We start from the raw sequence: 12,319 nt of genomic DNA on the forward strand, positions 1-12,319 counted from the left end.
AGCCCTAAGAGCTGAGCCACAATAAAAGGTTGGGTGAAAACACCCTGACGCCTTTAGTGGGACTGCAGATAATGGTGGATCCCGACCTGAAAGGAGGCCATATAATTCAGGGCCAGGTGAAGAAAAGCAGCTGACGGGAAGCTGAAGCTTAGCTATTTTGTGTACGTGATGTAAAAGAGGTTGGCGCTTGGAAAAACCCAAGGCAGCAGCAGAGTGAAGGAGGCCAGCAGAAGACAAGGTGGTTCTTTAGGAGATGACAAAAGCCAAGACTTAATCAAGTCCCTTTACCTGGTTCTTCCCCTTCTCTTCCACCTTTCCCAGCATTGGAGGTTCAGGAGGCCCAGGACTTTGCATAACATGAGGGGGGGGGGAAATAATAATACTTTGACCCTGGCTATTTTCTTTGCTATCCATGGCATTTTTCGGAGTCTTCACCAACAACACCAAAGTGGAAACACATCAATACCTTTTTCTAACTGGCTTCTTCAAGTCCAACTTTCAATTCTACAGAGTGTCCCAGAAAAAATAATTGCCTGTGTGATTCTGATCTTTAATACACATCATGACATCCGAATGTTTCCCCCCCAAGAGCTTCCTCTACACAGCGCTAGTTGGTGGCGTATTTCTTGACAGCAGATGGTCCCTGGGGAGAATCAGTTGTAAATTGGCAGAAGTTATCTATCACTTGAACGTCTTCAAAATCGGTTCTGCCGCAGGTTGATGTACCTGTTGTCATTAGTTTTTCTCTTTATTTATTTTTTAAAATAATGTTTATTAGACATTTCAACATTAAAAAAGACACACAATTCCTCTTGTTACAGTGTTCCCCGTATCAATATAACTCATATTAACATAGTTTCTAAATATATAGATTGCTTTTCTGTGTAATATATTCCTTTAAGTTATAACAATATTTACAAATATATATTGTGTTCTCTTCTTTTGATATAAATCTTACAACATATTCCTTATATAGTAGCTTTACTTCTATCTTCCAGCCAATTGTACCAAATATTCCAAATTTTATAATACTCCGATTCTTCTCTATCCTTTAATTCCATGGTTAACCTATCCATCTCTGCACACTCTACTACCTTTTTTTTATTATCATTAGATTGGAGGGGGTGTTGTTTTGTTTCCAATTTTGAGCAAAAACGATTGTAGCTGTGGTTAACATATGCATATTATGTATTGATTTTTTTTACACATATTTCCCCTTAATATGCCCAATAGGAATACCTCTAGTTTCAGTTCAATTTTTTTCTCCTGTAATTTCTTCTAACCATTTCTTTACTTTGAGCCAATAGTCCCTGGCTTTGGGCATGTCCACCACGCATGATAGAAAGTTCCTTGTTTATAGCTGCATCATTTTGGCTAGTCTCGCCGGGGGTTAATGCCAACGATAAAACATTTTGTACAAGTTTTCTTTGTAGGCTGCTGACATTGTTAATTTGTAATTTTTCTCCCATTTTTCCCCCAATATTCTAATTCAATACTATAACCAAAATTACCCCTACTTGTCATCTCTTTCACTGTTTCTTCCTCCATTTTAAATCTTAAGAAATAATTATATGCTTTGGTAATCATTTTCCCCCTGTCCCCTGTAGTATTTTATCTAATTCCTGCCATATTGTTCTAAATCTTTTTTGGATCTTGTCCTAATTTACAGCTGAGCTGAGGTGGCGCAGTGGTTAAATGCAGCACTGCAGGCTAATTCAGCTGACTGCAGTTCTGCAGTTCGGCTGTTCAAATCTCACCGGCTCAGGGTTGACTCAGCCTTCCATCCTTCCGAGGTGGGTAAAATGAGGACCCGGATTGTTGTTGGGGGCCATATGCTGCTCTGTAAACCGCTTAGAGAGGGCTGAAAGCCCTATGAAGCGGTATATAAGTCTAACTGCTATTGCTATTGCTACAGGTATGGCCACCAGCTTATCTCTATTCCTCGGCTTTTTAACTCTTGGTCAGATTTTAATTTCCCTTGCTCATCCAATAATTCTTTGTATCTCACTATCTTGTTTACGTCTAATATTTTTCTTTTGCTGCTTATATAATTTTTCTTAGTGTCCGTTACCGCATTAAAATCTCCTATTAGGCACATATTCTCCTGTTCTGATTCTATTATTTTCCAGTGTAATTTATGATAAAATTCCTTCTGGTTAGCATTTGGTGTGTATATTACTTCCAGTAACATTAGTTTTTGACTTATTATTTCTGTCAATTGGATTCCCTCTTCATCAGCCTATTATATGGTAACTCCCAACCCAAAGTGGGGATGACTGCTACCACACCCCCTGCCTGTTCAGGCACCGCTTCTGCTCCCAGTCCCAATAAAAAGAGTTACATTTTGTGGCACTCACATCTGCCAAATGGGTCCAGGGTTGTCAGAGGTGGAGGATACAGGAAGCTTAAATCAAAGGAGGGAGGCTATGGAAGAAGATGACAAGATGCGCCTCCGGTGGGCTGGAGGCATTGCTAGCTCTGGGCCTCTTGTCAACTGGGTGGGGATGTGGATGGGCAAGCTGCATGTCAGCTGGGCCTCATCCAAGTAGACCTCAGTAAGGCGTTTGACAGAGTAGATTACAGCTTCTCAGTAAGATAGAATAATATGAGACAGGCATGGATTCGTAAGTGGTCGACCGCATTCCACGTATAATCCTCAATGGAACTACAGGGAGGGGACCATTCAGAAGGGAACCCCAAGTTTCCGTCTTGGGCCCAGTTCTCTTCCACATCGTCATAAATGATTTAGATGGGGGGAGAGAAGGAGAACTCATCAAATTTCAGACCACACCAAGCTGCTGCTTCTGGTGGTGGTGGTGGTGGTGGGGGGATGGATAACCAGCACTTTAGAAGACAGGTTCAAGTTTCAGAAGGATCCTGCAGACTTGATCACTGGGTCCTATGCAACACAATGCAATTCTGTGGTGAGGAAAGTGAGAGTTTACTTTTTACACAGGCCAAGAAAACCCAGAGATTATGGGATGGATGATCTGCCTTGCTGTGTGCTTGAAAGTGTGCGCTCCGTTTGGCTTCCCTTTTATGCACTCAGCAGACTTTAAATTATAGTCTCCTTAGCAATGGTTTTATGCTAACCAGAGAATTTGCTCAGACGCATCAACCAGTCTGTCGCCATGGTTTTCCGGCGGCTTCTGTGGACCTTGGTATTTCAGTGGCTGCCGAATTCTGTGAGGCAAAGGAACAATAACATCTTAAAAATATGTGAGAGCCAGAATCAGAGAACAAAAAGTTAAATTTAAAACGCCACTTCCGATTCCTTGAAGACATAATATTTGCCTGGAGAAAGGCCCCCAAGCACCTTCTGCTTCCCCAGGAACACAACGCAGGCTGCCTGGCGTGTCCCAAGCTCAGGGATGCACTTCCATGGCCTGCAACCTGCCTTTTCGGCTGATGGCCTGGGGGAGGGGCAAGGAGGGCTAAAGCGAGGGTCCCTTCCCCTCCATCTAATGCCCCCCCCAAGCAAGTACCCAACTGATGAAGTGGCCCTGAGTTCTCCACCACAACCCAGTTAGGCTTGTTAAGATTGCTTTACTCCGGCATCCTGTGTCAAAGAACCCGCAGGAGAAACGTTGAAGCTACAATGGACAGATTGTAGTTGGAAGAAAGCAAGGATTTGTGCCAAACGGAGATTTGCTGCTTCCTCTTTAATTGCAGTATTAATTACGGCAAGGCCTGGTGATGTGGTTTCCATGGCCCTCCCTTTGTTCAGGGGAGAGGGGGGGGGGCTCTCCTGCTGCCTGTCCCAAAAAGCCCTCCGGGCTCCCTCTGGGCAGGATCCAGCCTTCAGGCGCTGCCCTCTGCTGGTCGGAGAGGGTTGGTGCTGCGAGCGTTGTCCTTTGGAGGCAGAACAAAGGCAGATCTCCTAGGAGCAGCCCACTTCTCTGCCCACTGACTCCTCTGACAGTGAGGATGCTAATCCTGGCCAGAGCTGCCAGTTGCCTTCTTTAGCCAGGAAGGCCTGAAGTGGGGAGAGAGAAAGTTTCCTCAGCAGCCAGAAAGGATCCATCCGAATCACTCCATGGTAGATGATAAAAAGTGACAGCAATCTCTTTCCCTCTCTGTATCTCTCTCTGAGTCTTCCTTCCATCAGCCACACACTCCGTCCCTGTCCATCCATTGCTTCTGCCATTTGATCCCCCTCCTCCCCTCCGTCCCATTTCTTTCTCATGTTCACCTTTGATCCACTGCTGTCCCGCTGTTTTCCACTCAGCCCTTTGCCTTTTTCTGTTGTCCCTCAGCAGCGGTTAAATCTAGCAGATTCTGACAGGTTCTGGAGAACCGATAGCGGAAATTTTGAGTAGTTTGGAGAACTGGCAAATGCCACCTCTGGCTGCCCCAGAATGGGGTAGGAGTGGGGATTTTTAAGATGTTATTTGTTCCTTTGCCTCACAGAATTCCTTCCCCTGCTACGCCCACCAAGCCACACCCACAGAACCAGTAGTAAAAAAAAATTGAACTTCACCGCTGTCCCTCAGCCTCCCAAGTGCCACATTCATTGAACTTTTTAAAAATTACTTTATTCTCCCGGCATCCGCTCGGCTCTCACATCAGGGAGCAGCTTTTACACCCTGGTGGCCCTTCCTGAAGAGCCCCTGATTCAGGGATCAAAGTATGATGGGAGACCTAGAACTAGTCCTTGTAGTCACAGCCCTCGAGGTTCCCATAGTCATGCCGTCGCAGTTTGGGTGCTTGAAATGACCCATTCACGGAGTCCCCATTTGCAGTCTTCGCTTCAGACAACCAAAGTCAACGAGGAAGCTGGCAGGAGGCCACACGTGGCAATCGGAGGAATCTGGGACCGGAATTCACCTTACGCCGGCAGACACTGTCATTGGCACCAGGCTTGGCAGTGGGCTTGCTGGTCCCAATTACCATTGTTAAGCAAGGATGTTAACCTTTATAGCCATTTTTTGCTTATTTGGACAAGGATTCATTGCTTACAACTGATGTTATGTTCCTCCAGCATTTGTATCTTAAAATGTCTTATTAGTAAACATTCTGTCAACAATTCATAAATGCATTGACTTGATCTAGGTTTTATATCTAATGCACCATTTATATCTACTACATCATTATTTTTCCTCCATTTTTCCTGTCAAACACAGCTCCCTTGGTCTTCAATGAATTCCCTGCAGGATCTACATTCAGCTTAAGTCCCCAAGAACCCTTGGGGGATCTTTGATGAATCACAGGAAGAGCCTGGGGCAGAAGCTCCAGAGAGATCAATGCTGCTCCTGCCCTGGGAAAGTAGGGAGGCTGGGCTAAGTGCAGAGAGCCCATCTGGAGCTGAGGGCCAGGCTGAGTGCCGGACCCAGACATGATGCAGTCAGCAGGAGAGCATTTGGAAAAGAAGGCCTGGTTTGGCCAGGAGCATAAAGAATGGTTTAAGTTACAAGAAAGTGTATGGTGGCTGTCCCCAGTTACAGAACAGTGGAAGGAAGGAAGAGCCCCAGAAGGTGGGGGAGTCTTTTCACTGACAGTGTGGCGATGCAATGGCTGTGTGCCAAGGAATGCTACCCTAAGGGATTCCTGCAATTGGCTGAAGTGGACTAGATGATCTCCAAGGTCCCTTCCAACCCTGACATTCAGTGATTCCTGCATTCCAACCAATATACAGACCTCTAAGAACACCCCAAGTGTTCTTTGTACATGTGTCCATAAGCCCCTTAAGCAGCCATCCACATTTTTCTCTGCTCCAGGTAGAACCGTTTGCTAAACCTCCCAGTGTTATTCTCCCAGAGGCTTCACTTCCATCGTGGGCCACTCTGACGGTATTCCACAACCAAACTTCCACTCCCCATCCATGAAAATCATTCCACAATTTCAGACCTTTTTTCAATAGTGGAAATTTTGAGTAGTTCAGAGAAACGGCAAATGCCACCTCTGGCTGGCTCCAGAGTGGGGTGGGAATGGAGATTCTGCAGTATCCTCCCCTGGCACACCCACCAAGCCACACCACGCCCACCAAGTCACGCCCACAGAACCAGTAGTTAAAAAAATTGAATTTCACCACTGTCTTTTTACTTTATTCTACACCATACCTCTCTCTATGAGCTTTGTCACTGTCCTAAACTCTTGAATGACCAATAATTAAAAAAACAACCACATTTACATGCTGTCTGCCTTTATGTGGCTTCCCAACCCCCCCTCCTGTCTTGTATCTTATTAAGCATCTTCCCAGAAACAATTAGCAAATGGCTGCCCCTGTAGTTTTGAATTGGGGAATGACCGCACCCTTTGACTTTACCCTCAAATTATATCGCTTTAATTTTTAAAACAACTTTTACTTTCCATCAAAATTGTTCTGCATTTTCTCTACCACTTGAAACCTTAACACATGCACTGCTCTGACTGCATCTTTTGCAACTTTCTCTTTCTAAATGCATCATACAGATTACTTTCCCCTTTTCCCACTTCCCTGCAGCATTATATGCATTTTCCCTTTACCCATTTTATTCCATTAGTCCCTCAACATCCCTTTTCAAGCCTTCCATGAATGTAATTCTACACACATCTATGGTGCTAGAACACAGTTAACTTCACTTGATTCAGCAGCATCCCCATTCTCTTTTCTTGTGTCCATTTTCAGTTTATTCTTGAGCAAGATTAACACAGTGAATGTTGGTCTTGAGTTTCTCTTCCTGCACATTTCACTTTTTTTTGTTGGGAGAAATGTCCTTCTGGGTTCAGCTCCAAGTGCGGGAAAAGACACTGGAAACACGGAGGCTGCTTGGAAAGATGATTTAATGGTGGACAGGACCACATGGCTTGAGGTCCTGGGAAAAAAGGTGATGCTTCCAGATGTTGGGTAAAGAAGAGCGTGAAGAAGGGGCTTGCTGGTTTTTTTTATACTCTGTTCAGCCCCACCTCTCTGTTTCCTGTTCCTGTGTAAGAAATGTATTCTGGTCGGTTGTCAGACTCCCATGGGCCATGCGGGGGCAACTCTCTAGGCTGTGTTTTGAGTCCCAAGTTTTGTTGAGTTCCCAGATGCCATGTGGTGAGTTTCTGTAGAAAAAACGAATCCTATCTTTGTTATGCAGAGTAAACTAGCTCAGGGCCTCTAATAGCCCATTGAGAAAGGTGGGGGCTATTAGGAGCGGGTCTGTTTCTGGAACCCTAAAAACAAGTTTCTCCATTTCTTATCCAGGTAAATATAATATTCTGCCCTTTCAATATTTTCTAGGATATTTCATTCTTCTGGGGGGGGGGGGTTTGTTACTAACTTCCTACACTTTTTTTTTCCTTTTTTTCGTCTACGTCTATTTTTATGATCCAGTCTTCCCCCCACCAAGAAATGCTCTCTCCCAGTATCCTCACTCTGGTATCTCTCCCCAATTCTCTCTTCTTGCTTTTCAGTGCATTCTTTCTTTCTTCTGCAAATACAGAAACAGGCTTAGGCCACTCACAGAATTTGGAGCAAGAGGGAGGGAGGGAGGGGGGAGGAGAGGGAGGGAGGGAGGGGGAGAGAGAGAGGGAGGGAGGGAGGGAGGGGGAGAGAGGGAGGGAGGGAGAGAGAGGGAGGGAAGAGAGAGAGGGAGGGAGGGAGGGAGGGGGGGGAGGGAGAGAGAGAGGGGAGGGAGGGAGGGAGGGAGGGGGGAGGGAGGGAGAGAGAGAGAGGAGGGAGGGAGGGGAGGGGGGGAAGAGAGAGGGAGGGAGGGGAGGGAGGGAGAGAGAGGGAGGGAAGAGAGAGAGGGAGGGGGGGGAGGGAGAGAGGGAGAGAGAGAGAGGGAGGGAGGGTGGGAGAGAGTGAGAGGGCGGGAGAGAGAGAGAGAGGGAGGGAGGGGGGAGGAGAGAGAGAGGGAGGGAGAGAGGGAGGGAGGGGGAGAGAGAGAGGGAGGGAGGGAGGGAGAGGGAGGGAAAGAGAGGGAGAGAGAGGGAACAGAGGTGGTCAGGAAAAAAGGCTGCCCTTCTCAAACTAAGAGGAAGAAAAGAAACGGCTGGTGGTGGGAATCAAATGGGAAGTGGCAGCCAGGAGGCGTATCTATCGCTAAAGCCCTAGTGGGAGAGCAGCCCTGCCACCTCTTTGCTCCAGGCCTGCAGCAGCACCCTGGCGAGCAACGGGGAGGAGGGGCAGCCGAGGAGCGGGGCAGGAGCAGCGACCGGAGGACGGTTGGGGGCCGCTCCCCATTCCGCTCCCATTGTCTGACGCCCGGCCAGGAGAGCAGGCGGGAGGCGCTAGGGCCCGGCGAGCCTCACGGCGGGTGGGCTTCTATTGTCTGGCAGCCGCTCCGCTCAGCGCGGGGAAAGTGCTCCGTTCTTTGGGTCCTTCTCGGAGACCGACCCGGCCGAGGGGCGCGAGCGGTGCTGGGCGTGAAGGAAGGGCTCCTCCCGCCTCGCCCTTCGCGCCTCTCCCTTGGCGGGATGGGGCCGCCGCTACCGCTCCTCTGGGCGCTGAGCGGGCTTCTTTGTGCCGCCGCCGCTGCCGGAGAAGCTCGCGGGGCGCGGAGCTGCGCGGAGACCCGGCAGGCGCTGGCGAGCCGCGGCTTCTCTCTCGCCTCGGTCCCGCCCACCCTCATCTCGGGTAAGGGCGCTCGGGCGGAGAGCTGCTCGGAAGGCGCCGCGGCCAAAGTTTTCTGTCCTTCGGGTGGGGGGTGCCGAGCAGCGGCGATTGGAGCGCCCGGAGATTCCGCCTGTCGCGCTCCAGGAACGGCAGGCTGGCCGGTCTTTGGCGAAGGGGAATCCTCCCGACCGTTCCCCGCCCTTCCCGCTGCTCCGCTCGGAACGGGATCCGGGCGAGAGGAAAGTCCTGCGAGGGACGCCGCTCTCCTCTTTTGGGCAACTTGCCCCCCCCCCCATCACCCCCCGCCCCCACTGAAGGCTCCGGGGAAGAGGAGGGGGAAGGGCGGTGGGGAAAACTTTTGCCCAGGGTGGAGACTGAGGGAGGGCGAGGCGCTTCCCTTGCGCGCCCCCCCCCCACCCCGCTTGGCTTCATCCCAGAGGCGGATCCTCCTCCGAGGGGGAAACCGATCCGCCTGGAGCCTCCCTTCCATTCCCGCAGGAGAGCACCTCCGAATCTGTCCCCAGGACCTACACGTGCTGCGCCAGCGAGACGGAGGAACGGCTGAGCGAGCAAGGGCAGACGGAGCTCCGGGCGCTCTTGGGGGGACGGGCGCCTCCTGGTCAGCACCTTGAGCTCTCGCCAGCATGCGCTTTCAGGGTGAGCGAGGGGAAGGAGCCTCTCTCGGGCCCCCTTTGCCCAGCTGGCTGCTCTCTCTCCTTTTCCCTCTCCCCTCCTCACCCCCCCCCACCAATGGGACCTAGAATAGTAGGGTCCGGAGGGAGCTTGAACCCCCTGCTCAAGCAGGAGTCTCTCCTGGAACCCTCCCCTGATGGGGCACACCAGAATTTCCCCAGGTAAGCCTCACCCACTGTTAGGAAACGCCTCCTCCCCCTTGAGGTTGGGTCTCTCTTGAATCTCTCTTTCCACCCGTCCTTCTCGTCCCTGCCTTCAGGGGGCTCTGTAGAGGACGGTTGCCCTTCCTTCCCTTCTCCTCACATACAGGCCATGATGCCACCCGGGTCGCTTTCCCACCTGACCCCCCACCCCCAGAATTTCAGTGGGCAGCTTTCACCGCTGGCATTGCCTGTTTGGCAGCCTCTCCCACGCAGGAGGGGAAGAAGAAGGCGCGGTTGGCGTTTCTTTGGGCTCCGCTTAATCTCGCTCCGCTTGGTGTTTCTTCCAGACTTTTTCCAGGAGCTTCTTGCTGGAGCTGAGCGGTCCCTGCAGGGCCATGTTTGCCCGTTCCTACGGGCGCCTTATTTGCAGCACGCCCGCCTCTTCCAGGGACTATTGTGGAGTTGCAACGTCAGCTGAAGGGGTCTCGGCCCAGCCTAGACGAGGGCCTGAGTGACTTCGGTCTCAGCTTCTGGAGCGGATGCTGACTCTGCTTAACCCCCAGTATAGCTTCCCAGAAGGGTACCTGGAGTGTGTGGGGCGCCAGGTGGAAAAGCCTCCATGCCTTTGGAGACAGCCCCAACCAGCTCCGGGTGGCAGGTGAGCCCAGCTCCTGACAGGACAGCCCTTTGGCGTGGAGCAGAAGCGTTGGCAGGGTGGGAAGGGCACTGTCCCACTCACAGTGGCCTGGCACGGAAGGCCTCAGTCAGAGAGAGCCAAAAGGGGGAGGAGGAGGAGGGAAGCCCTTTCCCTCTTTGCCCTGCTGCCCCCTCAGCCCCACCTTCTATCTTGTCACAGTCATCTCCCAGTCCGTAAGCTAAGCTGCGTGAAGGCTTCCTTCAGGCGCTGGAGTAGCCTGCATTGGAAATGACCATGGGAGATGTGAGCGGCCTCCTGCTCTTTGGGGAGCCAGCCTCTGCCACAGCTATGCCCACCCCAGGGTGGGTCCAACAGTCCTTGCCAATGAAACAGAGAGGCCTGCCTTCGTAGGGACCTCTAGGGCTCCGTGAAAAATAAAGACACCCCTCCCCCAAACTTGCAATGTTGCCCCTGACCACCCTGGCACACAGGCATGCAACGAGACTTCATGTATGCTGCCGTTAGGATGCAGCTGCAGTGGTGGCTAAAAGTTTCGCACCCTTTTGAATTGCTAATACGACCTAAAATGTCCTCAGTTTCCACACAGATCCTCAAACTAGATAAAGGGAATTAATTTGTTGAATGAGGCGCTCTCTTTTTTAGTTTTAGGACTTGTGTGTAAAAACTGATCACATTTTAGATCATGTTTCTGAAGAAAAAGGACAATCCAAAGGGTGCACCAACGTTTAAGCGCCCTTGAAGAGTTTGCCCCTTGTGACTGCACACCGAAGCCTCTCCCCCCCGTTAGACCCAGCCCCCCCTTGCTCTGGCCCGTGTTTGCCCCTTGTGGGTGAGCAGGCTCCTCTGAGGCCTGGTGTCGCTTTCTGTTCCCGCCCAGGTATCTCGGGCTTTCCTTGCTGCTGGGGTCCTTGTCAGGGCCTGGGCACAGGGGGGACATCGTTGCTCAGGCGGTGAAGGTTGAGTGCTTGCGCAGGTAGGAGCCAACACTTTCCAGGGTGGCAGCAGGGTGGGGCTAATGCTAGAGAGCACCTGGAGCCTCAGAAGAGAAGGAAGACAGGCTTTCCACAGGTTCTCCACAGGGGCTGCCTTGTGTGCAAGCAGTGCCACCAACCCCTTGGGTGAGGGTCCCTCCTCCCTTGCAGCTGGAGGATGACCTAGCCCCTCCCCCAGCCCTCCCTGTCATTTCTCCCTTCCTGGCCACTTGTAATGGTCTTCCCTTGTGGCCATGTCATCCGCAGTTCCACAGGAGTCTTTCAGACCCTCTATCCTCCCCCAGCCCTCTGGCGATAGCCCATTTCTCCTGGTTCTGGGCCAGGATGGCCTGCAGAACGAGATGGGCGTCCTGTCCAGATGAGCTCCTTTGGCCCTCTCTCCAGGCCTGATCCTGACTCTCCTTCCTCCACCTTACGCAGCTGTCTCCCACTGGAGAGTGTCTACGGGCACACATGCGCCTCTCCTTCTGCCCCTGTGCCGTGGACTTCCAGCCCTCAAACCTTGCCACGGATTCTGCCTCAACGTCATGAAAGGCTGCCTGGCGAGCATCACAGAGATGGACGCCGAGTGGGGGCGCTTCCTGGGTGAGCACGCAGGGCAGAGAGGAGCAAACTTTGAGGTGGGAGCAGGGAAGCTCCTTTCCAATGGCAGACTCCCGTGAAGTTTCCCGAACCGAGGTCGGAGGGTTCCGGGACTGCTGTTGGCCTTTCCTCTTGTACCTCCCTGGGACCGTGAAAAGGCAGTCCGTGGAGACCACCATCTCTCCCTAGCAGAACCTCGATGGAAGGGTGCATGGGGCAGCGTGGGATCCCCTTAAAGCAGGGGTGTCCAAACTTGGGAACTTTAAGACTTGTGGACTTCCCAGGATTCCCTGGCTGGGGAATTCTGGGACTTGAAGTCCACAAGTCTTAAAGTTTCCCCGGGTGTGGATGGCGAGGGAAAACATAACCTTTTTTCCCTTCTTTCAAGATGCACTGACCCAACTGGCAGAACAACTCACCGGACCCTTCAATTTTGAGTTGGCGGTGATTCCATTGCGGTGAAATTTCAGAGGCCATAATGTACCTGCAGGAACGCAATATACAGACATCGCTAAGGTAGGACTGAGGTTTTCCACATTGGCTGTCTCTTTTCCAACACCGATTTCTGCCTGCCATATAGTGGCAGCCTAAAATGCAGACTCCGCTAGAGCAGAAATGACAATTTTGGAGGAAAAGGTGGAAAGAGGTGCGAACTTCCCAATCCTTTAATTGTTTTTTCTACTCATCTTGCCAAATAAGACTTCGCGTTCTTGGGGTGGGTTGTGTGTGTGTG

The 12,319-nt window shown here is 51.1% G+C and overlaps 1 protein-coding gene across 1 annotated transcript; it reads left to right on the plus strand.

The window, feature by feature from the left end:
- The first annotated feature begins 8,264 nt into the window (after window positions 1-8,264).
- GPC2 (glypican 2) lies at window positions 8,265-12,106 on the plus strand. Its single transcript, XM_032236643.1, is given in 15 exon segments — window positions 8,265-8,539; window positions 9,017-9,045; window positions 9,047-9,129; window positions 9,131-9,164; window positions 9,166-9,175; window positions 9,702-9,806; window positions 9,809-9,871; window positions 9,874-9,965; window positions 9,967-10,007; window positions 10,886-10,942; window positions 10,944-10,968; window positions 11,425-11,476; window positions 11,479-11,589; window positions 11,975-12,044; window positions 12,046-12,106. Coding segments are annotated over 15 exon segments (993 nt in total). The 5' UTR covers window positions 8,265-8,379.
- The last annotated feature ends 213 nt before the right edge of the window (window positions 12,107-12,319 follow it).

The sequence above is a fragment of the Thamnophis elegans genome, chromosome Z (assembly GCF_009769535.1).
Source record: "Thamnophis elegans isolate rThaEle1 chromosome Z, rThaEle1.pri, whole genome shotgun sequence".
In the NCBI taxonomy this organism is placed as follows: Eukaryota; Metazoa; Chordata; class Lepidosauria; order Squamata; family Colubridae; genus Thamnophis; species Thamnophis elegans.